At 43.6% G+C, this 26,240-nt stretch overlaps 1 protein-coding gene and 2 non-coding genes across 6 annotated transcripts in view; 1 reads left to right on the top strand and 2 right to left on the bottom strand.

Annotated features, from left to right (window-relative positions):
* Nucleotides 1–14,725: 14,725 nt before the first annotated feature.
* On the bottom strand, nucleotides 14,726–14,819 carry Trnay-gua. Its single transcript has 2 exons — nucleotides 14,783–14,819; nucleotides 14,726–14,761 (listed from the first exon to the last, which is right to left on the bottom strand). It is a non-coding gene; the product is annotated as a tRNA-Tyr (tRNA).
* A 2,554-nt stretch (nucleotides 14,820–17,373) lies between these two features.
* Trnay-gua lies at nucleotides 17,374–17,476 on the top strand. The gene is made up of 2 exons: nucleotides 17,374–17,410; nucleotides 17,441–17,476. It is a non-coding gene; the product is annotated as a tRNA-Tyr (tRNA).
* A 625-nt stretch (nucleotides 17,477–18,101) lies between these two features.
* LOC6613103 (protein decapentaplegic) overlaps nucleotides 18,102–26,240 on the bottom strand; it is a 30,675-nt gene continuing 22,536 nt past the window's right edge. For 2 of the 4 annotated variants that reach the window (XM_032721050.1, XM_032721059.1), the window contains exons 2-3: nucleotides 21,436–22,326; nucleotides 18,102–19,712 (exon numbers count right to left, since the gene is read on the bottom strand). In XM_032721050.1, the coding sequence (XP_032576941.1) occupies nucleotides 18,814–19,712; nucleotides 21,436–22,326 (1,790 nt within the window). In that variant the 3' untranslated portion in view covers nucleotides 18,102–18,813. Of the gene's footprint in view, nucleotides 19,713–21,435; nucleotides 22,327–22,474; nucleotides 22,702–24,870; nucleotides 26,034–26,240 lie in introns of those variants that run through there. The other 2 variants (XM_032721055.1, XM_032721066.1) reach the window with 2 other exon arrangements.

The raw sequence follows: 26,240 nt of genomic DNA, 5'->3' as shown, positions 1-26,240 counted from the left end.
CGAGTTTGTTGCCTAAGTCTTTTGTTCTGCCAACTTCTTGGCCAATGTATATTGCCCTATAACTGTCAGGCTTAGTGACCCATTTTGACGAGGTGGCCCAAGCCAATCGCATATCTATTTCTGAATTGCGCATTTCATAAATAAAAATTCCATAAATTACGGACCGCGAGGAGCATTAAAAAATAATCAAAAACCTTAAGTGGATGGTAATTTATGTCTTGGACTATTCGAAAAAACTTGACTTTGACTTGTTTTATAAGGCATTTTATAAATTCGGTTATCACACCATATTTACCACCGATATTTATGGCAAAGTAGGAGATGAACCAAAGAGTATTGAAAGCTAGAAAATAAAATAAAATAAAATAGTGGCATAAAATTATAAATAATATAATCTGCGCTATTATAACATAGCATTATAGATCACGTCCAGTTAGGCTGTTACTTTCATACATAGCTGGCAAAAACATTCAAAATCACGAACGAACAGCAACAAATCAGCTTAAGCAAACAACCAACCAGACAATTTGGCTCCACAAGTTTTGAACGTCGTATCGACGTCGCGCGATTTCGTTGAGGATTTTGTTGACTTTCTGAGGTGCTGTCGCTTGGGCACGACGTTAATTTGTCACACCCAGCAGCAGGCAGCACCTAAAAAATTATACAAAAAACGGCAACGAGCCAAAAAGATAATAATAATAATAATAATGTGAAACCCAAACAACAAAGATAGGGGCTGGCGAAATTTTTCAGCGATGACAGCAGCCCAAGCGGCCAAGATCTCTGACAGATCTGCGATCCGTGAGCTTCAAGCGGCTTAAACGCTTTCAAAGTCAAAGCCTTGGCCAGTCGAATAAAATCGACGGCGACACACGCCTTTTGTTTACTTAGCACCAACAGAAGAGAACAGAACTCAGCCAGCAGTACAATAAAATACAAGCAGACCGACTGGCAGCAGCAACGACAACAAACAGACCCACTAAGCCTTATTTATTAATAATAAAAGGAACTATTGAGACGGCCCAGCGAATCGCCCCCAGCACTCCGAATTTGGCCAGCTTTGTTTGCTGTTTTTGGGCTTATTATGATGCTAGACTTTGTGGGGCCTCGCTCGGTACGAAAGTCCCGAAAAGAGCGGAACGTAAACATTTGGGTGCAATTGTAATCGATACTTGCCCTCAACTCACAGCCACACATCGGGCATGAGAACTTGTTGTGTTCGAAGATAAACAGCTTTTTTGGCGACAATTTGTCTGCAATTGAGTTTTTATGGGGCAATTGGAGACGCTTGTTTACGCATCGCAGACTACGCGGCGCTTGATCAAAGAATTCGCCGGCCCTAGAAAGGGATTTCAAGCTGAAATAATCTTTTAAGAGAAGAAATCTATTTTTATGTAACTTAGTTGCAGTTTGATTTTCAAGTACTTTTAAGTGATTGTTTTTTTGTAAACAAATCAAGCAGGAAAGTAACCTTCAAAACATTTTCCCCCCTGATAATCACTTCAATTCTTCCGTCTTTGGGTTCCCTGATCGCTACCTAACTCTATTATGGTCATGAGTTGCTTTTTTCCCAGAAATCCATGCGCATTTTTATTCGTGGCTGCTATTAGAAAACTATTTAAAATATTTTCACGCAGCGGCGGCTCAAGTGATTCGGTAGACCGAAAAGCTTCCATGAGTTGAAAAACGTGAGCCGGCCATTGCCAGCGGACCACCAGCAGGCCGAGTAACTCGTTAGAACTATTCGAGAATTAAATTGTATTTTGGAGGCCAATTTTGGTGAAGCCATCAAAAATATTTGAAAATTCCAGCTGTCTTATTGCACATGTTGTTGGCCATTTAAATTGCGGCTGTCGAATTAAATCTGCTTTTACAAAATGGAAATCTTGTCGACAAATGCCACAAATAGTTTTTGCTGATGTTTATACAAGCTAGAAAATGCCGATGGGTATATTAACTAATGTTCGAGGCTTATGCTAAATGAACTTAATTCCGAAAAATATTTATTAAGTATTGTACGTTTCAACTAACAACTTAGAATAAGGGCTTGAATTTCATGAATTTTATATTAAGTTGAAGTTTAATTTTTGATAGATAGTGTATGCCACATGCCTTTGCTTGAATTTTTGTTTCGTTTAAAATGCTTGGCGCATCCAACGGTCGCGGATCGTGGGATGCCATTTTCGGAATGCCTTCTAAATTGTTTTGTAATTTGTTAGCAATTTAATTTGCGGTTGCATTGCAGTTTGTTTTTTCTCACTTGTTGTTGCCGACGACTAATTGGCAATGCAACGGGCTGCGCATAGTTTGATGTGACATATTACAAAAACGTGCACACCATTAATCGCACAGCGTGCAAAATAAATAGGAACAATAAGCGATAAGCAATATACTCAACATTTTATTAATCATTATCATTAATTGTTGCAGATTGATTTAGTGTGCTGCCTTTTCGTCTTTAGTTAGCAATTAAGTTTTATGTTTATTTGCATTCCACCTATGTAAAGTTTGTGTCTGCTCTTGAACTTCAATGGTGCAGTGGGGCGTAGGCTGCCGTTAAAAGCCTTTTAAGTCGGCTGACATTTCCTTATTGCGCATACGCCCTGTGGAGTCGGTTAACTGTTAACCCCCGAAAGACACAAAACAAATTGTTCTCCTAACAAAATCAAACAGTTTAATATAATAAGATATGTATTACTCTAAGTATAATATAATAATTATTAGCTGTAAGTCCAACAGAGGAACGAATGCATTGAATGCATTCAAGAACATTATAACAACTAAGAAAACCGTTAGTGGGTTAATATGATTTCGAAACAAGTTTCGCGCTCTCGACTCCTCACATAAAGAGGCATTTAATCATGGCATAAAAATAAAATTACTTATCGACCACATCAGCTCAGCCAGCAGGGGCACGAACAATTTTTGGCTGATTTTCTCATCGTTTGCCGAGTCAATAAACAGAACTTTAACAACTTCTTCAAGAGCAAGTGTAGCAGCGATCGACGTCAGAAGACGAGAGACAGATCGGGCCATAAACTTGAACTTGTTTGGGCTTAAGGCTGAGCAAATACAAAGGAAATTAATGATTAAGCTTATCTTTACTGCCAAGATCTCCTATATCTCTCTGCCCGAGCACGCTTTCTAACCGACAGACCTTTTTTTCTTTCCTCAACTAATTAATTAATATTTTATGATGTTGAGCAGCGCTGCCGACGCTATGCAAACAAAGCAGCGGGAGATACTAGCCCGTACATGTGTGTTTTGAGCCAAGAATTTCAAATTTATTTAGATGTAGGATTTATTTGCGAGCGAGGAATTTCGGGTGATGATATCATATGATAATAACGCAACAACAAACAGCGAGGGCTGGGCTTTGAGAGCTCATCCAAGACAGAGGCAGGGTTGCCCAGCAGGTGTTTCTACCCCTTGGCCCTCGGATCTCATTCTTTCTCCCAGTGTTTGATGGTTTTTGTATAGCACACGACCGTTGAGCCCGTCTCTCGCAGTGGATCATTCCCAGCACGCTATCAAATGCCTTCGCTTAATAAATAAAAAAATTAATTTTTATGAAACGTGTTTAAAACAAACAACAAAGATTGATTGGCCAGATAAGATACAGCTACGCTTCGCTACACACACAAACACACGCACGCATATGCTCAGGGAGAGAATTTGCTTATCAGAGAAATGTGCCACAGCGTTTTCAAGTTTGCTGCCTGAGTCTTTTGTTTTCTGCTGTTGCTAACGTCACAACGGCACTCATCGTTGGCGCTGTGATGTCTACGCCGGTTGGTGAATAAACGGCAATGGCAACTACTATTTGATATGTTTACTTCTTTCGTTTGCTTTTCTTAATTTAATGTATAAACTCAAACAATCGGCCTGGTCAAGCGAAGCAAGCTATGCGAAATCGGGTTTTGCAAAGGGAAAAGAAAATGAAAAGATTATGGAGCTAATAAAATAAAGTCACATTTTATTTGCCAAATCAACATCTGCTCTAAAAATTTGCTTATACATTCATAAGGCTAAAAGCGCGCATATGTTTAGTGGTGTCATAAAAGTCAAAGACGGAAACTGAACAAAATTGGTTTCACTAAAAAACTTGTGAGAAATCATACATACCTATAATTTACTTTCAAATAATTAACTTTAAAATACTATATTTTCAAAGAAATTCTATTCCTATTCTGAATGAATCTATTTTTTCGCATCGCGAGATTGTTCTCGCCTTTATGGCGCTTTTGAATTTATTTATAATAAATTAAGCTACAATTATCGCTTATTGGTCACACCCAGCAGGCATTGCTTTTGTTTGTCAATTGCTAAATTTATTGTCTTTTTTGTTGCTGTTTGAACAGCTAATGGATTTATTGGGTAAACAGCTGTCGCATGTTGAGCATTTGTCAAAAACCACAATACAGGTTTCGATTTCGAACAAATAAAATAGTTCCGTGCACAGCATTGTTTATTTTCGCTGGTTTTGCCTAGTTTTGGCGTAGACTTGCCTGCCAGACAACACGTCTCCAGCGAGCTAAAGACAGAAATATATAATTGCCATAAGTGTAGAGCATTTCTAGCCATTCATTTTGGATTTTGGCCATACGTCTTGACAAACCCCATAAAAGATTTCAGCTTCTCTCAGTTTCCTTCTGGCTATCGAGCCCCCATTTAACACTTGGGGGTCACACATCTTGAGCTCGCATAAATAATAACCGTAACGATGTGTTTCGAGACTTTGGACAAGGTCAGAAAAGCGTAGCGAAACGCCTTTGCATTCGGTTTGCCGAGCCGGCACACGCTGCGTATACGCAATGCGGCTGAAGCGGCTTAATTAACTGCAGGCGGAGAAGGAAAAATTAAGTGCAAATTGGCGATAAGTGAGTAATTTATGAAGCAAAATTTCACCAGCTGGAGATGAGCACCGCGGAGAGACCGGCTACAAATTGAGACCTGGCCAAGAATCGAATCGCTATGCTTATTTTTGTATTAACTCATAAATTCGAAGTTCGTTAAGAATGTCGAAATAATAAATGCGGCTGCCACATTAAGACCCCCAACAGCAGCAACAACAAACAAAACAATGAACAATCGATTAAATACAAAATAAGAAAAAAGGAGCCTGAAATGCAGCAGCCGCCGCAGCGCAGAACAAAGACCAAAAGTGCCGACAAAATGTTGGCAAGTCGGGGACATTTGGACAGCGGACGGATGCCGAGATAAATGCTACAAGCAAGTGGAAAAGCCGAGGAGAAGAAGCAAACACGAAATTTATTAAAAATCTGCTGGCAATGATATGCAAATAATAAAAATCGAGCTGCAAATAAAGTGAATGGCGTCGACGAAAGACAAAGGGCGAAACAGAGACATTGCATTTTGTAGCTGAGCCTCCATTAACATAAACTAAGGAGAAACACACAATTCTGTGCGAAATTTATTGAGATTGGTAACAAAACAATTTATACCCTTATAATGGGCTTATTAGCCATTATTAGTACCGCTTATCGCAGTCTACTCCAACGTGCAGGCCATCAGGTAGTCCCCTCTCAAATTTCAGCTTGCGAGTTCTCTTTTTACCTTCTTAGCTGTTCCCCTTCTGGCTGTTGACAAAAATTAAAATGAAAAATTATCGCAATAAATTAAATTTGCTATCGCAAGACATTAATTCTCGGCTGAGCAGTCACAAATCGAAAGGAATGCCGTTGAAAGTGAAGCTTAGTGGTGGTCCAAACAAAAGACTTAAGCAAAAAACTTGCCAGAGGTGCTTTTGCATTTGGGAATTCCCCAGCAAATTTGAACGAGTATAAATTTTGGGATGAATTTGGTTGAATGCTGGAATACAATAATTAATCGATCAATTAATTTCCATCACTAGTAAATTAACATAAATATTCTTAGATAACCTCATCCAACGAACAATCATACTATATGACTCGTGTTGCTCAAACATTTTTGGAAATGTAATACGAGTATAGACCGATATAAGAAATACAAAAAACTATTAAAGTATATCGCATTCACTGGTAAGAATTTATGTCCAGCTTACTAGCTAACATATTCCCTTAGAAATTAGCCTTCAAATTAGCGCTGCCTGCCCACTCGCCCTCAGCCTGCTATCCTGCCTGCTAATTAGCAAATGATTTACTACAAACTCCGTACAAATACACATATGGCGAGGGAAACACCCAAAAAGCTGGAGAAGACACACAAAGCGAAACCGCAGGAGACATGCTGGCCACCAGGGAAACATTAAAGCCAGGAACAAAATCAAGGGCTGTGGCAAACCAACAATTTTCAGACATAAAACAATTTTATCTGGCCACAAAGGCAGAACGACAGAGACCTCGACTCGATCATCATCGCCATGGAGATAATGATGATCTGCGTGTGTGGTGTGATCGCTGGTCAGAGGCTGCACCGCTGCTCCTCGCCCAGAAGGTACCAAAAATTATTAATTATAGTCACGAAAGGAAATAAAGATTTCATTTCAACAGAATGTAAAACAAAAAGCCCTAAACAGCGGCCAGCACAGGCTTCATTTCTCACAGTGCAGCTGCCGCCTGGGAGAGCCCCTAAAAGGATTATAAAAAAGTTGTCGAAACAAGCCATTGGCAACAACACAGCATCGCATCAACATTATTAAGAAATTAAGTAATTTCTTTTTTATTTATTCTCCACGGGTTTTACTTTAGATTATCTGGCTCGGGGCCCAAAGCTGGCCGCATAAAAGGGTAGCTCTACCCATTCCACGATCGGCTGCAGCTGCCATCCCGATCCGATCCGAACCGAACTGATCCCCATCCACATAATATCTCCAGATCCAGATCCAGTCCCGAACCTCTGTCTGTGAAATTTATTAACGATTTTTTATATGATTTTTGTTTTTATTTTTATATCTTTGTTTCAACTTCAACTCGACTGCGGATCGGATCGGATCGGAGCTGGGCATAGGATGTTGCTGAGGTGTCCGCATAGACACTTCGGGTGTTGGCCAGTTTCGCTTTTTGGGAAGTCTCCTCATTTTGACGGAATAATTTCTGAACGCTCTTAAGTGGGGCTAATTTGCTTGGCTGCTAAAAATGTTTGGGAAGCGCTAATCAGCCGCATAAATTTCCGAATCTTCGTGTGTGTTTGCGGATTGGGCTGATTAGTAATTTGCGGTTGGGATATGACTGGGACCACACAGAGCTTCTGACCGGCCGTCAGAAATAGCAACAAATTAATTGAGTGGGTGCTGAAAAGGAAGTTGGTAATCGGTTCGACCGCTGAAGCGGTTAGAAAAATTAATGACTTTATTTTGGATGAATACATCTTTTTTAAGGCTAAATTCAAAGATATTTGTTTAGAAGGAAAGAAATTGGGCACTAATTTATATAATGGCCTGCAATCCAAAAAAGAAAATAGCTAACTTTTAAGCGAGATGAGTAAAATTTAAATAAATTTAAATTTTTATTGCCAGACATTTACTTTAGCTAGCTAAGATATTTGCCAATTGATTTCTCTGGTAATCATTGCTGGCAGGCATATTCGCCGTATGGGCCTTAACGAAAAGAGGAATTCCCATCAATGTGATCGTTTAAAGTTCAACAACGCAAGCAGTCCCATGTAGCACAGCCTCCAAAATTCTGACAACCATTACAAATCATTAAAATAATGTTGAATTCGCTGCTGCTGTGGCGGTCGTATAACACATTTATGGAATTTCTGCCTGTCATAAGGCCAGCAAACAGGCATTTTTATTTGTTGTTTGCTGAGCACGCAAAACGCATTGAATACTGAACATGATAAATGAGAGCCTCATCATCCTCCCTATCCTGTCCTGCAAAAGCTGCCGATTGTCGATTGCTGACTGCCGCTGTTGGTTTTTCTAATTTGTAAGCCCAGAGATCGCGGATCGACACACGCTTGGCTACTTTTTGGCGCTCCATGGGGCGCAAGAAAGAAGAGATACCTCCAAAGGCTACAATGCCGCCAGCGTTGAAGGCAATGAATAGTGAACATTGTTTTCATTTCCATCTCAAGACGGGGCAGAATGTATGCATTGCGAACAGTGGCTCATGAAGCCATAAGCTTTGTTTGTTATAGCTGAAAAAAGCCTTCGAAAATATACCAAACGAACTTTTACTGAAAAAAGAAATACATTTATTTTAATTGCACAATCGGCAAAAGCCCACTGATATTCCAAATGTAATTGAAGGCTTTAAAACACTGGCAGCACCCTCGCATTTAGCAGCTGCTGTCCGGTCAATTATACAATTTATTAAACCGTAAATGCCGCTGAAATATGAGTCGGAGTTCAGGGCGCTGTCGATTGAGACCCACCTCGAATCTGAATCTCAATCCAAGCCCGAGTCCGAGTCCGATTCCGATTCCAGTCCCAGCTCCAACGGCATCCCCATCCACATCAGTCAAACATCATTTAACTGGAGGCTAATCCGCAATCAGCGCGATTTCTAATTTGCACCACAAGGTGTGCCTGGCCACTCCACTTGAATCCACTCAATTCCACACGAGCGCAAACACAGCCGGGCCACTAATAAATTTTTAATGAAATTTTTCATTTTTTCCATATTTTTTTCTCCAGTTTTGTATTTTGCCTGGGACTCGCAGTCACAATTCACAGACAGCGTGTCGCTCCCAACCCTTGAGCAATTGATGTGGCTGCTCGGATCGGTTCGAAGCGATCGTACCTGCTCCATTGAATTGAAAATAATTAATAACAATAATTTGCTGCACGATAAGAATTCCATTAAAGACGCAAAATGTATTGAACAGTTGTTCGCTTGATCGCTTTGGCGGGGGGCGTGGCACTCGGGGCCCCATTTCAAGAAAAAAAAAACGATGAGAAACAACAAAGGGGGAAACCTCGACTTGCCTTTATTCCAATTTTTGAAGCACTTTTTTCGGTTGATTGTCGATGATTTTCTTCGGTCTTTTCCGTGTGTGTATATCTAGATTAGGCCCTCGGGGCAAAAACACAAAATCAAAAGCCGAAAATCAACATCGCAAACCAGAGACAACATGCTCGCCGTTGATTATTGAAATCATTGTGCTGATGCTGGATCGCTCGTGTGTAGCGTTCGCAGCTAGACATTTTGGCATTTCATGACACTCAGCAGCTCCGTCGCAGTTTCCAGATTTCGGTTTTCAGACCCCGTCCCAGATCTCGCCCCGGATTGGAGACTCGGCACTGAACACTGGGGAGCGTGGAGCTTTTGTCATGGCAGACATGTTGGCAACGCCAAATGCTTTTGTGTTTCTTCATGCCCTCGGGGCGGAAGATCATAAAAACGAGGGCAGTTCCTGTACTCCTTGTATCAGAATAATATTCCTATCTTATACGCTGACATACAGAACCTTAGTTATGTACAAGAGACAATTGAGAATTTAATTTATATTATTTATATTTAAATTTAAATATTTTAAAGTCTGGTGAAAATGCTAATCCATATTTTGTTCGATCTCCCTCCGCCAATAGACGGCACATATTCGTGTGCTGGCCTCATCATCATTTGGCCCGCTCGGTGCGGGTGTTGCCGGCTTCTTTCGCCTGGCCAAGAACTTGACCTGCCCATCCCCATCCTTTTGCCATTCCCAATACCGAGTCCAAATGCAACTTGCACCGGGGTGGTCCAATTGTACTTGGACTTGAACGATTGGCTGGCTCACGAATTGCATTAAAATCGCAATTTCAGCAGCGCGCAAAGTTCATGTCAGACATTATGTTTGCTTTGGAGTTGTGGGAGTGGAGTGGAATGGGCTGAGATGGATGCACCGAGCCTGGCCAACAGAACCTGGCCAACCAACAAAACAACTGCGGGGCCACACTGGCTGGCGATTTGAGGGAACGGCCATTTTCCCGCCGCATTCTGTACTCTGCACTCTGTATTGCTGTATTGCTGTATCTGTATGTTTGTTTGCTCTGTTCCTGTTCGGACAAAAGCCACGACGATTTCAACGCTTTGTCGTGTTCTTTGTGAGCCTGTGAGCTGGTGAGCTGTAGAGTCGGTGAGTCTGTATCTGTGGTTCCCCCGGCCTGGACAAGAGTTCTTGAGCTTGGACTTGGGGCCCAAAGTAATTTATTTCTTTATTGTTTTACGAATTTACAATGCAACTGTGAACTGGAGCTGGGGCTGGGGCAACAAGGGAGCTGGGCCGAGCAACACGGCCATAACAATCACGCCGCAGTTGTTGTTGCGTGTTGCATTTGGGGTGACCACCTTGGCGGCCAGATGATGCTGGCCCGGCTCTTGGTCCTCGTCTCAGATTCAGATTCAGATCCCCAGACCTGAAAGTAGCCTCTGGCAACGACATTCGATGTTGCTGGTCCGCCGGACTCATCAGTGTCAATGTTGGATGGTGGATGCTGATGCTGGATGCTGGATGCAGGGTCCATGCTCCAGGTCCATGGTCCTTGGTGTGTGGTACGCATGCGCCCAGCAGCGCCCCAAGGAATGCGTTGCACGAAATGCAAAATGTCAGCGGCGGCGGCCCAATCGCATGGCGGTGCGAGCGGGACACTTACTGCGCAAGCGAGAGGCACATTCCGCAGGCCCAACTGGAATTTCCTTTGTTTTCTGTGAGAAATTTCGAGCCAACACATAAATTGTCGTAGGCGCAAGCGGGCAAGAGGTTCCTGGCCGCCACGCATCTCCCAAAATGTCCCAAGTCGGCACTGAGTGGCGATTTTCGACTACACTTGACACAAAGTTACTTTTCTTAAAAAAATAAACTAATAATCTTCAGAGCGGATATGCTTCTCTTAGCTTTAAACTTTCTAGAATATGTAATTTTAAGTTGTTACCTTTAAATTCTTTTCTTAGAATTAAGAAAAGAATTAAGAATTTAAGAACCTTTGATATATTTATTTAATGGGCCCCTCTTTTGTTGCAAGGTGTGCTTTTAAAGAGCCGAGCAATTGCTTGGTGGCTTTCGGTTTCGGTTCGGTTTTGTAGTCGGCGATGGGAGCTGATCATCAGCGCTGGCATTTAGACAATTAAAATACTTCAAGTGCTTGTCTTTCGCTCAACGTCACATTTTGTTTATTTATGTGCATTAATTCGCCGGGTAGCTTATAAATTTTCGATTTCCCCCCCGTGCAGTCACCTCACTTCTTCTCCGGCCGAAAACAATGAGTTCTGCTCGGGAGGCTACAAGTTCATTGCCTAAGTCTTTCGATTGCCCGGAATTGCAGGCCAGGAATTTGACGAGTCAGTCGGTAAGTCTGCTATGCCAGTGGCTATTTTTAGTGCGGCACTTACACAATTCGTTTACATATTAAATACGAAAATCCAGCCATTCGATTGCTTATTCAACTCAATCAAAATTCCTAGGAAAAATTCCTCGGCCGTATCATTTACAACGTGCGCGCTTGATTCCCAGTCCAATCATTCAATAAATTGGCACTGTCAGTCCCCTCCCCCCAGTCACCCCCACATGACAACATTTTAACTAACTGCCTGACAAATACAAAACAGTATAATTTTTCAATTAGCAAATGATAAATCAAACTAACACTCAGCGGCCGGACGCGGGGAGCTTGTGTCAAATTGAAAATTCAAATGCAGTCTTTAGTTTATTAATTGCTTGAAACGATTGGAAGGGGTGGGGTGGGGAGGGTAGGGGGTTTAGGTAGCTGTGGAAATTGCTCTGGCTGATGCGATTCATAATTACGCATATAAGCAACTATTTTGTTTATTTAATGCAATTAGTGACGGAGAGCTTGAAGGGAGAACTTATGATGATGTATACAGAATTAGAGTGAAAATGGGTTTGAAATGGAGGATGATGAAACTATCAAACAATCTTAAGTATCTGGAAATATTATTGATAAAACCTATATCATATTTCATGCTAAAATACTTAACAAGACTTTCCTACTAATATATGTACAGCTTACAAACTTATCTTCATCTTCAATGAGCTTGAAAAGCTTTCTATATAATTTAATTCTCATATACCATAGTTACAAATAACAAATTTTAAATAATATTTATATATCAATATGCCAGCAATAAAATTTACAGATTAATTATGAAATAAAAATGATTTGCATACAAATAGTTCTACTGCATGTCTCTTTGTTGTGTGCCAACCGTTTTTTTGCAAATAAAGAACAATTAAATACTAATTTATGGATTACTCAAAAGGAAAATTTAATTTGCTTCTAATGACGGTAGGCACTGTGGGAGCAGGAAATAAAAATAATACTTTATGGTCCAGTTCGGTTGAGTCATTAGGGCTGGTGAAACAATCCTATAAATGTCACAGCGAGTGCCGAGAGTTATTAAGTCGCCTAACAAACAAATCTAGAAGACACAAACTCCAGCTGAGTTCACAAGGCTCGAACATGCAGCAATGAATTCACATTCAATTAACTTCGCGCCTCATTTGAATAGCAGGGCACACGTTCGGATATGCTAATTGGATATTAAATACAAATATATTCGTTTCACAAGCAAAGTCATTGCCATTTTGCCGTTTCTGCTGATTAATTGTTTTGTTTTTGTTTTGGTTACACTCAACTATGCAATTGTTACTGCCTCGTTTTCTGCGATCATCAAAACATTCGTTTCCGCCAGCCTCAAACGAAAGACTTAGGCAGCGAACTTGCAGCCAGCTTCTAGCGAAAGACTTAGGCAGCAAACTTGCCGCCGTTGCAGTGGCCTTCATTAGCTGGCCAAGGCTTATATGCTAATGCCCCATCGGCATCCACATGTGGGGTCCAAGTCCACGTCCAGGTCCACGTCCACTTCCACCCAGAGTGTCCTGCTGTCAGACCGGCTACTAAACTGGCATTTATGCGCAGCACCTGTTGCTTGCCACCGCCTGTTAGACATTAATCCGTGGCATTTAGTTACGCTTTAATAAGATTTCTTGCTCCCGGCGAGTACGTTCCTCTTCTTCTTGGCCGTCTGCCGGGGAAAGCTGGAAAGCATTCTCAGCCTTTGTTTTGCTTTATTTTATTTTCTTATTTTTTGCAGCAGCAGTCGAAGCTGCAGACAAAGCGACGCGCCACAAACCACACTGGCTTTCCATGGCTGTGGCGCCCCATTTTAACACCCAAGTATGTGTGGTTATTATAGATCCAAGACTTCTGCTGTATGCACGGTATTAAGTATTAACAGCAGGCTGACCAAGAACATTGTTCATTCTAGTAACTAACACGAAAATGTATGTAATGAGTAATTAAAGCTTAAGGAGTTGCTAAACAGCGGAAAAAATAAATAAAAGATAATTACTAATTTGGGTAATATTTAAAGTTCGAAACAGGGTATTGCATGGAACTGGATACTGCCAACATAGGTTCCTTTTGATCAATTGGAATTTCAGTAATGAGGGAAAATCTGTTCTCCAAGGCGAGTATTAAGTTCTTCGACGGCATGCCATCGTCATAATCACAATCATCGGCATGCAAATGTGCACTCGCGAATGCCTGTGGCTTGTGGAATATCTAACGAGTGTTGAACTAATTAAGGTCGAGAACACCAGACCTATATATATATGGCTTCAGAGTCCAGGAATCCAGCCGCACTCATATATAACTACTAATGTCGGTATGGGGGTATAGGGGAGCCATTAAGAAATTACACGAATTTCGAACTTCAGCGAGGCAAAAGTGCAACTGTTATATGGCCAAGAGATCGAGATCGAGATCGCTGAAAGGGCAAACACTCTTGAGCTTTACGTCCGAACACTCCACTTGGAATTGGATTGGAGGAGTGGAATGGGGAATGACGGCTGAGACAATGCCGGATGATGATCTGCCAAGATCCAGATGCAGATCCAGATCTTCACAAGGAGCCAGTGAGCAATTCATATTCATTCATATTTGTATTTACTTAACTCGCCGATGAGGATGAGGATGCGCATGATTATGCTGCCGCTGGAGGAGATGCGATGATGACTTGCAACTTAACGAGAGCCGAATCTGTGGCCTTTATGCCCTTACGTTTCCCCCTACAAACACACATCCATACATATCCGTATATGAAAGACCCAGTCTTGATGTTTTATGGGATGCCCGTTGGCCGTGTAAATGGAGTTTCGACAGCCTAATTGGAGATCAACGCAGTATAATTGTCTGGATGCCCGGCTGCTCCGGCTTCTGATGATGAAGTCGTGGCCCGAGAACAGGTGAATGAATTTGTGACAGCCGCACAAAGGCAAATGATGTATTGATAGCATCTGTTTTTGGGCGGAGGAGAATCTGGAGAAAACGGCAGCCAAAGCGGCAGGACGTCGGCAGCCATTCGATTCAGCGATTGTGAGTCAAAAGTCTCGACTTTTATGCTGATGATGATGCTGGTCTTTGTTGCCGTTTTGGCTGCCAGTTGTTATTATTCTGGCTCTTGGGCCTGGGCTTTGTGGCTCGATGGTCCTTTGTGAAAGGACAAATGCAAATAGAGGTCTGTAATTTTTGTTACAATTTGTTTTCTCCATTATGATCTGGCTGAGATTTATCAGAGTGCTCTTTTCGATACAATTCTGCCCTTTTGAGACTGTCTTTTTAGAAGAATGAATGCTTGATGTATCGGCCTATATAGATTATGGCTTAAAATTGATTGTTTTTCCTTTATCAGCAAAAGAAGTGTAGAGTTTACTATACAGTGAATATTGTGCTCTTTCCTTTAACATGACTCCTCAAAAATGCATTTTTAGAATTGCAATTTATTGCAAACTTTTCGCAATACCTTTCAGGCGTATGAAAAAAAAAATATTCCGATCCTTCGAGCCGGATTTGAACCAGCGACCTATGGATGTCTACATTCGTAATCCCAATCTACAGTCCACCGCTCTACCAACTGAGCTATCGAAGGTATATATATGGCTCGCTGCAAAACGAGTTCATAAACAACCCGAGTGAAAGACAACTTATCAGCTGAGACAAATTTAAGTGGCGGTATTTCGACGGCGTGGAGGTGATTTGCGGGGAAATGAGCCTCGCTTTATGCAGAGCCAGCAGTGAATATCGAATGCAAAGCCGATTGTTTTCGGATTTCTTGTTTTTTCTTTCGGCCAGATGAAAGGAGGGTGTAAACACAGACAGTGCGCATCGGGGGCGACAATTAACGTGGCCACCTAGTAAACGCCGGCCGTGAGTCATCTCCCCGGGGAACCAAGTTTACTCTAGAAGCATCGCCTGTGGCCCGAAGATTCGGGAACCGCACCAAGTGAATCATGCCACAGGCGCGCAGAAGACACGATCCGTCTTATCAGGCGAGTGGCCCGAGGTCCAGGGAATTCGAGCTCGCCCGGGGGCCTAGGACACATAACCATGTAGTATCTTAGCAGCAGCACTCGGACAAAGTGTGTTTCCGATAACACAGAGGGCAATTTTTGACGGCCCGAAAGGCAAGACCTGGGAAATACTTAACAAACCAATTAGGATGCCAAAAATGCGGCAAGTCATAAAAATCGAGAACCAAAAACGGGCATCCGACCAATATCGGCTTATCTATATAAGAGTATCATTTATGGATGACAGCGTGCAGGAACCATAAATTCCGTAAAGGTGTACGAGAGTATTATATCACTTTCTTTACTTTACTTCATTTTTCAAATTAAACAGACTTAAAAACTCTCATTACCAAGTTCTAAAAATTATGAAGAAAAAAGATTGCTAATATGTTTCATTATTAACCATACGTAAACCAATCCATGAAATCTGAACGATTTGAAATCTGAAATCTGAACGATCCTTGTGCCATCTCTAACGCTCACTCACGATGGTCAAAAAAGGTTGGCCAAGAAGTGCATCAGAGGAAGCGGAGCGAAAAAACTGACAGCTTACGGATAATTACCGAGGAAAACACACAGATGCAGGACTGCTGGGATGAGGGGCAGGTGAGGCCACGGCGATGAAGATGAGGGTCAGGTGAGCGGGAAGGGGAAAGCGGCAAAGCGGGACGGCTAAGCGCCATGAGCGGCGACTTGTGTGTGATCCATTGAGTAAGGTTTCGGGGCTGGGAGTGTGAGTGTGTGTGCGAGTGGATCGATTGCTCAAAACGTCTTGTTAGATAAGGAAAAATGATTCCCGTGGCGAGGGGTCAGTCGCTGGGTTAGTTATTCGTAATTTGCTCAGGTATGTTACAACAAATGTTCATAATTTTTAAGAATGACTATCTACCTTTTAGAATTTCTACCCATTTTTGCTTATCAGCCGTTTTCGATCTGAAATGGTCGGTGAGGGCTCTTGATCTTGGTATCAATTTCCCGCTATGATTGAATGAATTTTCCCAACTGCAGTCCCAATCTCAATATGTGGGCGTTGTCCTATCGCTCCAACAGATCTCTGGCATGGCCTACGAAAAATTGCCAAGTTCCTCAGAAATCCAAGGACTATTTTGGCAAGGCGTTGGACACCCTGAGTGGACTTTATCTTCTATCGACTGTGTGTGTGTGTGGCAAGTCGATGCTGAGAATGCTCGTTTTCGGCCGCCTGATGAGTCATTTAATTGAGCCCGAAAATTCACTGCGCCCCTTGGAATGGGTAAATTAATTTACTCTTCCGATAAGCCCAGACAACATCCCCGAATGACTCATGCAACCTTCTTGCGGCGGAATTGCACCTAGCTCTTGATTTTCATTTCATTAAGTTTTGTAATGGAATTTAATCGGCCGAGCTATTAATAGACTGAGGTTAAATGCAGGCAATCCCCACTCTAATCAGTATTTGCTAAGCTGCGAGTCTCGAAATACGCTGAAACTACACCTTTATTTTACTATACATACAGATTAAATTAAGCTGAATTTACTGTACATATATATAAGGAATCTTTAACGAAAGTGCCAATTGAAAAGAGAGAAATTATAGCGGTGGTGCAATTTCATTCACTTGACATTGATCTAGACAATCTACACACAGCACAATTTGTTTTTGACCTGAAATGTAGCATAATTAATATTTATTGCCCACCCTTATCAGCATCAAAGTTCATTCAGCTGTTGGAATAGTTATTCCAGATTCCTATCACTTCATTTGCCAGCAATTTGTTACGTTTTAGACAGTTCTAGGAAAGTTGATATGGTATGCATCATGCAGATTGTTATCGCCCGTTTCGAAGTGGCTCATTTAATTAACAAATTACCCGTTGAGCTCTGGTTTCACAGCTGGTTTTCCACCGATCTCGTTGGCAAATAAATGCCTTGCTTTTTATTCAGTTTTTAATCAACAAAAAGAAGCGCTTTGCCACTTGCTTCCCTCTCTTATCAACACGTATATTGGGGTATACCAGTAACGGTGTTGTTGCTGCATTTTAATGCTGCGATAAGCTTTTTGCCATTATTTCACTTGAATCCGCTTTTTGCCGAGTACTTGAACTAATTTTGATAAGCTGGCGAAATTTTAAATTGACACCTGAGCTGCTATCACCTTCGATAGCTCAGTTGGTAGAGCGGTGGACTGTAGAAGTTTTCCAGGTGATCGAATCCCGCAGGCATCCATAGGTCGCTGGTTCAAATCCGGCTCGAAGGATAACAATTTTTTACTTTTTTGCATCCCTCACCTGTAATCCGTAGTAAATAAAGACATTTGTATATATTTTTTTTTAATAAATTGTTTTCTTTTATATTTTTCATCTTTCTCTTCATCCTCGCTCCTGCATCATCATCATCATCATCGTCGTCCTCAAAAATACGGGTTGTTTTAAATAAATAAAATAATAATGTTTATATGACAAACTGCATATACGAGACGTACGCTGCAACATCAGGCACGAATCGATATTTTCCATTCATCGGGTTTTCTTTTTGTGGGTTTTTCTCTTTTCTCTCGTTTCTATTAATTTATCCAACATGCTGAGCTTACGCGTTAGGTCTTACGATTCTAGATTAATTAACGTTTACGGATTTATTCGAGCTTAGCTTAGAACGCATAACGATGTAGATAGTTATTCATATATTTATAGGGCATACGTTTGTTTATACAGTTACGTTTAGTTGAATGCGCAACGAAGCTTGAATACCCTTTCGTCGATATGTGTGGGTGTGGTTGTGTGTTTGCTTATGGGTGAGTGAGTGTGTACCGCATATAAAGTATATAGGTGTTTAGTACATATACAAGAGAGTTACATATGCAATATCTGTTTGTTTTTCTGGTCTTTCTACAACTATGTGTTTAGGATGATAGTTCCTAAGTAATTTCAAGTCATTATTCGGTTATGCTCTCGCTAGTTAATTTACAAGTGGTTTGCTATTGCTTTATAAAATTATTAACAAAAACGGCTAGTAGAATAGGTCTCCTTTCCACATACATGTACATACAAAGATACCAGTTCGCATCGATAGGGTTGTTTAATATATATTAGCATTTCTATACAATTTGTTCAATTGGTCGCTCTTACTCCTAAGCATACTCCTCTTTTGCTCCCTTAACTTCTCCTTCAGCAGCAGCAGCGCACACAGATACGAAAGTATCTAATATCTGAAGTATCTGGCGGATGGGCGGGGACTATCTGTGTTGGGGGCGTGGCATGGCGGCTATATACAGTGGACTCTGCGCTCTCAAATCTGCACTCTGATCTGGGATTTTTCGCCAGCCTGGCTGGGGAAACCGACAGAGGCTCCAAGGCGGGCGGTTTTGGTGGGGACGTGGATGTGGGCGTGGCTGCCGCCTGTTGCTCGTTACTCGATACGGCTAAAGTCTAACGATTTACACTTAAAATTCAAATATTCAGTCCATTTTGTTTGCGTTGTGTTTAAAGCATTGACGGCTTGGAACCAAACAGCATTTGATGCTCTCTCGCTCCCGATTTCCCATCGCTTCCACTCGGTTAAGTGGATGGCGTGGTTTGGTGCGATGGTGGTGCGAATCTATCGACAGCCACAGCCCACCACGGTCATCTCCTGGTAGTTCTTCAGCACCACCGTACTTTGGTCGTTGAGATAGAGCATGGCCACGCTGTCCAGTTGCGTGGGCACGCAGCACGCCTTCGGCACCTTGCCGGGATTCATGTTGTTGACCAGGGTCTGCACCACGGCGTGGTTGGTCGAGTTGAAGTGGTCGGCCAGCGGGAAGGGGCACTTCCCGTGGCAGTAGTACGCATCGTAGCCCAGAGGCGCCACAATCCAGTCGTCCCAGCCCACGTCCGAGAAGTCCACGTACAGCGAGTGCCGCCGGCAGGTGTCGTCGTGGTTCTTGCGCCGCGTCGGCCGTCTCGGCTGCCGCTTGTTCCGGCCGCCCTTGCCGCCGCCCTCTCCGCCGGACACGTCCCGGATGGAGCGCACCTTGTGCCGCCCGTCGTCCGTGTAGGTGAACAGCAGCGGCTGCTTGTGCTGCCACCGCTCGTGCGCCTCGTCCGCGCTGCGGCGCAGGCGTACGTGGTGGTGTGGGGCCGGCTTCAGGGAGCGGACCGTCCGCACCTCCACCAGCAGTCCGTAGTTGCGCTGCGGACTCGCCAGCCACCGATCCACGGCCGGCTGGACATCGAGGCTCACCGTGTCCGTGCTGTTCAGCCGGACCGTCTTGGTGTCCAGCAGCAGATAGCTCGGCTCCCGCTGGCCACGCACCCCAACGCGCGTGATGTCGTAGACAAGCACCTGGTAGCGCGTCCGATTCGCCGACGATCTGCTGGCCACCACCTGTGGACTGAGTGCGTCCCGGGTCAGCTGCAGTTCCGCCGCCTTCAGTTTCTCGTCGGCGGGAATGCTCTTCACGTCGAAGTGCAGCCGAAACCGGTGGTGGTGCGGAAATCGATCGTCGATTTTACTATCTGCAAGGAAACGGAAAAGAAGGATATGGCGGGTGAGTTTGGGGCAAAGAAATCATAGGAATTTAGATACTTAATTTTAAAAATGGGCTACCCAAGGTACAACCCATCTTTTTACAGGCGATTCTAAGAAACAACTACTTCCAGCTGTCTGCTTTATCCACCTGAAATCGGAATCAGCGAATAAAACCGGACAATCCGGAGGATCAAGTGCATGAGCCTCTATCTGTGGGGATATAACGCGGGCTCGGATCTCCGGCCAGATGATTAGACACACCTTCCGCCAGCCCAGGCTATCTACCTGGTTTCCTGGACCAGTAAGTACCCCCTGCTAAAATACACCCACTACTCTAGAGCGTGGAAAGTGCAGGGAAATCGGGGACGACAAAGGTAGGTCGAAAATCGCACGTTCCAGTTGTCCAGCCGCCTTTTTACGACTGGCGCCTGTGCTAAAGACCCTGGCCCACATCGGACTACCTTTTCGGATCTGTCTATATACACATATAGGTAAGTATATGTATTTGTGCGGCAAGGTGCAAACGCTGCACGCTTGCCGAAAAATCTTAATTTGAATCGACGCCGCCGCTGCCGTTTTCAAGTACCTTGCACAAAGAGCCGAGCGAGTCGTAAATTCTTTTGGGAAGCGGGAATCAACCGGAGGGTTAGGCTCCGAGTCCGAAAACCAGAAACCAACAACGGCACAGATGCCACAGCCTAAAGACGTGGCCAGAACTGAACCGTTACCAAGACAAACTCGACTCGCCAGTCGGCTTAGACACTTGGCTTTAGACACTTGGTTTGTGCGGCTTGGTTACCTGCGCCTAACTGCTTTATTGTACGACCCTATAATCCTGCGGAAAATAATGCGAAATACGCTTTAATAATAATTGTTATTCCTACAAATACAATATAAAAGCCATTTAGCGCATGCGCTAAACGGTCCTGGTGTAATTCCTAGGAAAAATTTCAAGGTCACAGCAGAGCTGTCGTCGCGGAAGAGCAGGACTCTCGTGTCCTTTTAGCTGTTCATTTTGGAAAGCCGTGGAATTTCCGCGTGATTTCACAGCGCTTGCGTGAATGATATGAGGGGTGGATCGGTGGATCGGGGACAGGAGGATCTAGGTATCGGCAGGTATGCAAATCGCTTAGATGAAACAGAAATTTCAGGGAAAATCCGACTGGCTCTTCATTCGCATTTTGGTAGCGGAAAGTACGCACTGCGATGAGTCGGAATATAAATTACGGGTAATATAGATCGAAGCCTTTCGCGATGCACTAAATCCTAGGCGGATGGCAGGTGGAAAATGCAGGTATAGGAAGTAATTGAAAATGGATTGGATTAGTTATATGTCCTAATAAAAGGGGCAAGTTTGTCTGATTTTTTGCATATATATATTCCTATAAAATTCGTTAGTTTTTATTTTAGGCAAACCTAAGATATACCAAGCGATCTAGAAACCACATTGAAATCAATAAATATAGAAATTATTCTTCTTATAAAAAGCAAATATATATTTGAAAAGGTTGGATGAAATGTAAATGTATTCGAAAGTTGCCCCTACCAACATTTTGTCTATTTTAGTTTAGTTTAACTTGCCTAATAATCCAAAAATAATCATACTTTGGGAATATATATAAAAGTAGTACCTTTAGAATGCAATTTTTTTCTATATCCGCTTCCGGTTTTCTAGTTCTGAAATTTTAAATATTTGAAAAGAAGACTCACCTTTGTGTGTAAAACTTCGCACTGTGTTGGCCGACTTGGTCAGCAGTCCCGGCTTGGGGATGTTGACCGAGTCGAGCTCGTGGCCCATGATCTCGGCGTAGAGCTTCTTCATCGGCTCGGGGATGATGATCTTGGAGCGGTCGATCTTGGGCGGCCGCTTCATGTTGAACAGCGAGAGCAGGCTCTTCTCGATCTCGACTAGAGTGGAGGGGTCTGGCTTGAGCTTGTCCTTGATGAGCGCCTCCTTGCTGTAGGTGGACGGGCCCTGCTCGGCGATGATGGCCTTGGCGTTGGCGGGCACGTTGATGGAGGCCACCTCGCGGTCGAGCACCAGCGTCGGCTCCTCCACGAAGATTGATTCAATCGATGAGGATTGATGAGATTCTGTGGATGCACTGGCCTGCTTTGGCTGGTGGCTGCGATGGTGGTGGCTCTTCTTGTGGTGGCTCCTCTGCTCCTTGACAGCCATTTTGTTGTGGTTGTTGTGGTTGGGTTTATTAACTAATTGTTTAGACTTATTTTTGGAATTTTCTAATTGGTCTGTTCTTGGTTTATGCACTTCGTTGAACTGTCGGTTCGCGACACTTTTGCTAGGTTTTTTGTTTGTTTTACTCCGATGGCTTTTATCACTATCACTGAACGAGGCGGGCTCGCTGAATGGATTAAATGCTTTTGCTAATGCTGTGCTGGTCGAGGCTCCTCCCGATCTAGATCCAGATCGTCCTGGTCCTGATCCTGATGCTGATGCTAGCGGAATCTGAGCGGCAACGGGCGCTATGGCGGCGATGAATCTCTGGGATATATCCTCGGTGCTAGCAACTCGAACAATCGTTTGAAAAGTCGCCAGCACTGCGAGGAGTAGAAGCCATGCGCGCATGGTCGCTTGCAACTCTGAAACGAGACAAAGACGAAGACGTGGGTTAAGCGCTGGTCGGCAAGGGTTAGGTGGCTTCGGATAGGATTCGGATGTGGGTTCGGATGTGGACCGGAATGGAATCGCGATCGTATTCCACTCAATCCAATCCGCTCTTGCACTCACACTCAGGCGGCCATGGGTGCAAGCGGGACGACTATAGGGCCCAACTCTTCGTATCTGGCAGATAGTATCTGGTATCTTTCGCGGCGGCGGCGACTCAACGTATCTGTATCTGTGTGCGTGTCGGTGTGTCTCTGAGCGTGTGTGCGTTGGACGACGTGCGCTGCGCGACTAAACGCTGCTCTTCTTCTTCGGCAGGTAAGCGACGTCTGCAGCGGCGGTAGCTGCGGCAGCAGCAGCGCTGCGACCGCGGCAGCGACGTCGCCTCCTTTTGGCCCATTTGAGGGAAAAAGAGAGCGGAGCAGTCCGAACAGACCAGACCACACCAGACCGGAGAGCGCCTGGCCAAAGTTTTACGACCACGGATGGCCCTTCGGGGTGAAAGGTGCAACTAAAAAATGGTGGCTCTCCTCCGCAAGCTCTCCCCTCTCGCTCGCACGGCCAACCCCTCTCACTTGCTCATCGGCAAGTGTTGCAATCGCAGGCGGACATTGCACCTTTTGCACTGACACACGATCTTTTGGGACCAGCTTTATCGTTTTGTGTCTACGAATAGAAATTCAATATAGCCCCATACCAAACCCAAACTTCAACCCCCACCCCACCCCCTGGATTTTTCGGTTATTAGAGTAGCTTCGATCGTCATATTTTTCACTTATCGCTCGCTATAGCGCTTTGATTTACAAACAGGCGGCAATGCTCAAAAACCCCGAGAGCCAAACTTATCTGGAAAATTTATGAAAATTATTAGAAGTATTCTATATATTTTGGTTATAGGCTATAAATTTCCCAGATTTTATCTCAAGATGCGTTTGAGAAAGGTATGCCGTACGCACACGCACACACCTAGAACAAATTACATGTTGTTTTTCACATAAAGATTACCATCTTATCTTGTACTAAAAAATTTGTTATATGGCAGGGCGCTTAAGCGCAAGGGGGATCTTTCGAAAATGGTTAAATTGGAATTTGGAAAAGATGGCACACGCTGGGGGGTGCACAAGATCTTGGGCCTCCGATAAGGCGGATCGAGGGAAATTAGTTGAAATTGGAGGGGATCGCGGAGGGAAAGGGTGAATGAAATTGAATTTCATAAATACGTTTATGATTTGTTCATAATTTGTTGTTTGTTTTTAATATTTTCCCAGAATTCCAAGTTCCGTGGGTTGTGGTTGCGTGTGGTTTCAGTCGCAGTCTCAATTTCCCAGTTTCCCAGTTTTCAGCCAGAGTTTAGCAGTATTAATAGGTTCTTTACTACCTGCCCGATGGCTGGTCGTGAAATGGGACAAACGGGGGTTTCCCCTAAACATCCGAGCGATGAATCCCAGGCGCTATCCGGAATTTCCAAGCTCGCCGCCCATTCAGTGAAACTACGCGCACCAGATACCAGATACGATACTATGTCTATAACTCGAACTCAGCTCAATTCGAGCCGTGAAAAGTCGCAAGCGCCTGCTAAAGTTCAAATTTCAGCTTTTTGTCGCAGCACCAACGACTCCGAAATGTTTCGCAAATTGACACATTTTTATTGTTAATGATTAACGTTTGATTCCGGTTACCCAACACCCAAACGCACCCATACCAAAGCTACACTAGAAAATAATCTGTGCCACCACTGCGTCAGCAATTAGATTGGTTAATAATAAACGCCAACTTGAGCTCAAAACCCTTGGACACTCACGCACCCAGCAGATACAATAGAACTGAAGTATATGTATACCGGGTTATTTATGTGCCAGGATATTGACATTTTTGTTTTGTGTTTGCCGCCGCTTTTTATGTTCCCTTTTTTTAAGATTTGAGAGGGTCCATCTATAATATTAGTTGTGTATCAGAACGGTACTTTATTGTGCTGGCCAACAAAGACTAAAGGAGTTCTTGGAATAGGATCCCAGGCCAGGATACAATACGATTATGATGTACGTGGGGAAATATTTTGATTAAGCGCTACATAAAATTGATTTCAGTTACATTCCCTTTCAAATGCACGCCTAATTTGTGAGTAGAGCTATCCTTTTATTTAAAAATATTCTCATAATATGTGGAAGAGTACGCCCAGCCAATTGACTGTGAAAACAAGTTCTGGCCAACCACATTCGCCAAATATCCCATTACCACCAATTCCTATGGACAATTTGAGTTCTCTCGAATGACACGACTGAATGCCACATGCCATCGACAAGGCGGACAACCCGAAAATTCCTCGGATCGACAAGTACCATATTTTTCAATATCAAATGAACTTGGCTCGATATCGAATGCACGACTGCCATTATGCAAGGGTTTTGTGTGCAGTTCTCACAAGTTCAGATATGTATTCACCTCCGCCCCTCTCGTTTCACTTTTGATATTTTTTGACACATTTACATAAGCTTAGTGGACGAAGGCACGGCACTCACCTCAGTCTTATAAAGTTTCCTATGGTCGAGTGGTATCGCTTGATATTGGATCTCCGGGACCCGTATCGCTCAAGTCGAATATCGATACGACATGTGTTCGCTTATTAATTCGAAAGCCGTGTGATGGATGGATCGCCCGGTTGGTAATGGTAATAGTAACGGTAATGATAATGGCAATGGTAATGGTGGAGGCGAGGGAAAACAATCAAAATAGGAGCGACCAACTGTCTCGTGCACTTTTCCACGGAATTTATGACGGGGCTCGGAATCGGAATCGGCTTGGATTCAGATTTGGATTTTGATTTGGAATCGGAATGGGATCCGTTATCGCGGCGAGCGGCTTTCGGCGTTCGGCATTCGGTTACACTTGGATATATTTGCACAATTTACAGATGTTCATGGCGCTGCGACCGTTTCGCTTTCCAAATAAATCACGCTTGTGTAAATATCTGATAGGGATGTCGGCTACTGTTTTCCTCCGATAATTGTAGATGAAGTAAATCGAGTTCTTGTTGAAAATAGTGTTGCCGCATTCGAGGCGCACCTGGTCGGTAGATGTGGCTGCGGTCGAAATGCCGCGGCACATGACACACTGGCACCCTGCGGTCGGGATCTGGATGTGGATCTCGGTGTGGGCTCGGGCTGGTATTCTGAAGGATACACCTGTCACCCGGCGGCTCCTTGGGCGGACGGTTCGCAGGTAATCCACATATTTTTCCACTGACACTCGCGAAACGCACTATGTTTTCAATTGAGTTGTTTCTGGGGGCATCTCCAGTATCTGTTTCTCTATTCGAATCCGAATCTGTATCTGTTTCAGTATCTGTTTGTTGTACTTAATTCGTATTCACAGCTTTATTTGCTTTGGCTGGCCGTTCGGATTTCAGGGTTTCCCTTTACAACCCGTCTGTTGACATTCCACACACACTCGCCCACAACAACAATCTCTCAATAGTGCCTCAATTTCTTTGTTTCCGCACGGAGATCTTTTTGCGATCTTAACGCTTCGCGTCGCGAAACTGTCCGATACTTTTTCAGATATTTGTATATGGGGGCCCGAGAATTTTCCTCGAAAGCTTTGGGTTCACGCCAAGTGGCTCACTTTCCGCCGCTCATTTCGCTATAGATTTAAACTCGATCAGCGCTGTTGAACGACTAACGCCTTTCTGTCTACCTCTACCTGATTCCGATACTTCAGATACTCGGCTCGGTTACAGATACATCGGCGCTGCGAGCACACAGATACACACTTCGGCAGCTCCACTCCACGAGAGAGAGGGCCGTCGTAGCCGAGAGAGTCGAGTCGCCGATCGGGAGAGGAGAACTCGGAAAGTTGGGGCTTTAGCCCCATCTCCATCATTATCGCGATC

Source organism: Drosophila sechellia, chromosome 2L, assembly GCF_004382195.2.
Source record: "Drosophila sechellia strain sech25 chromosome 2L, ASM438219v1, whole genome shotgun sequence".
Taxonomy (NCBI): Eukaryota; Metazoa; Arthropoda; class Insecta; order Diptera; family Drosophilidae; genus Drosophila; species Drosophila sechellia.
This window is presented reverse-complemented; position numbering and strand designations above follow the sequence as displayed.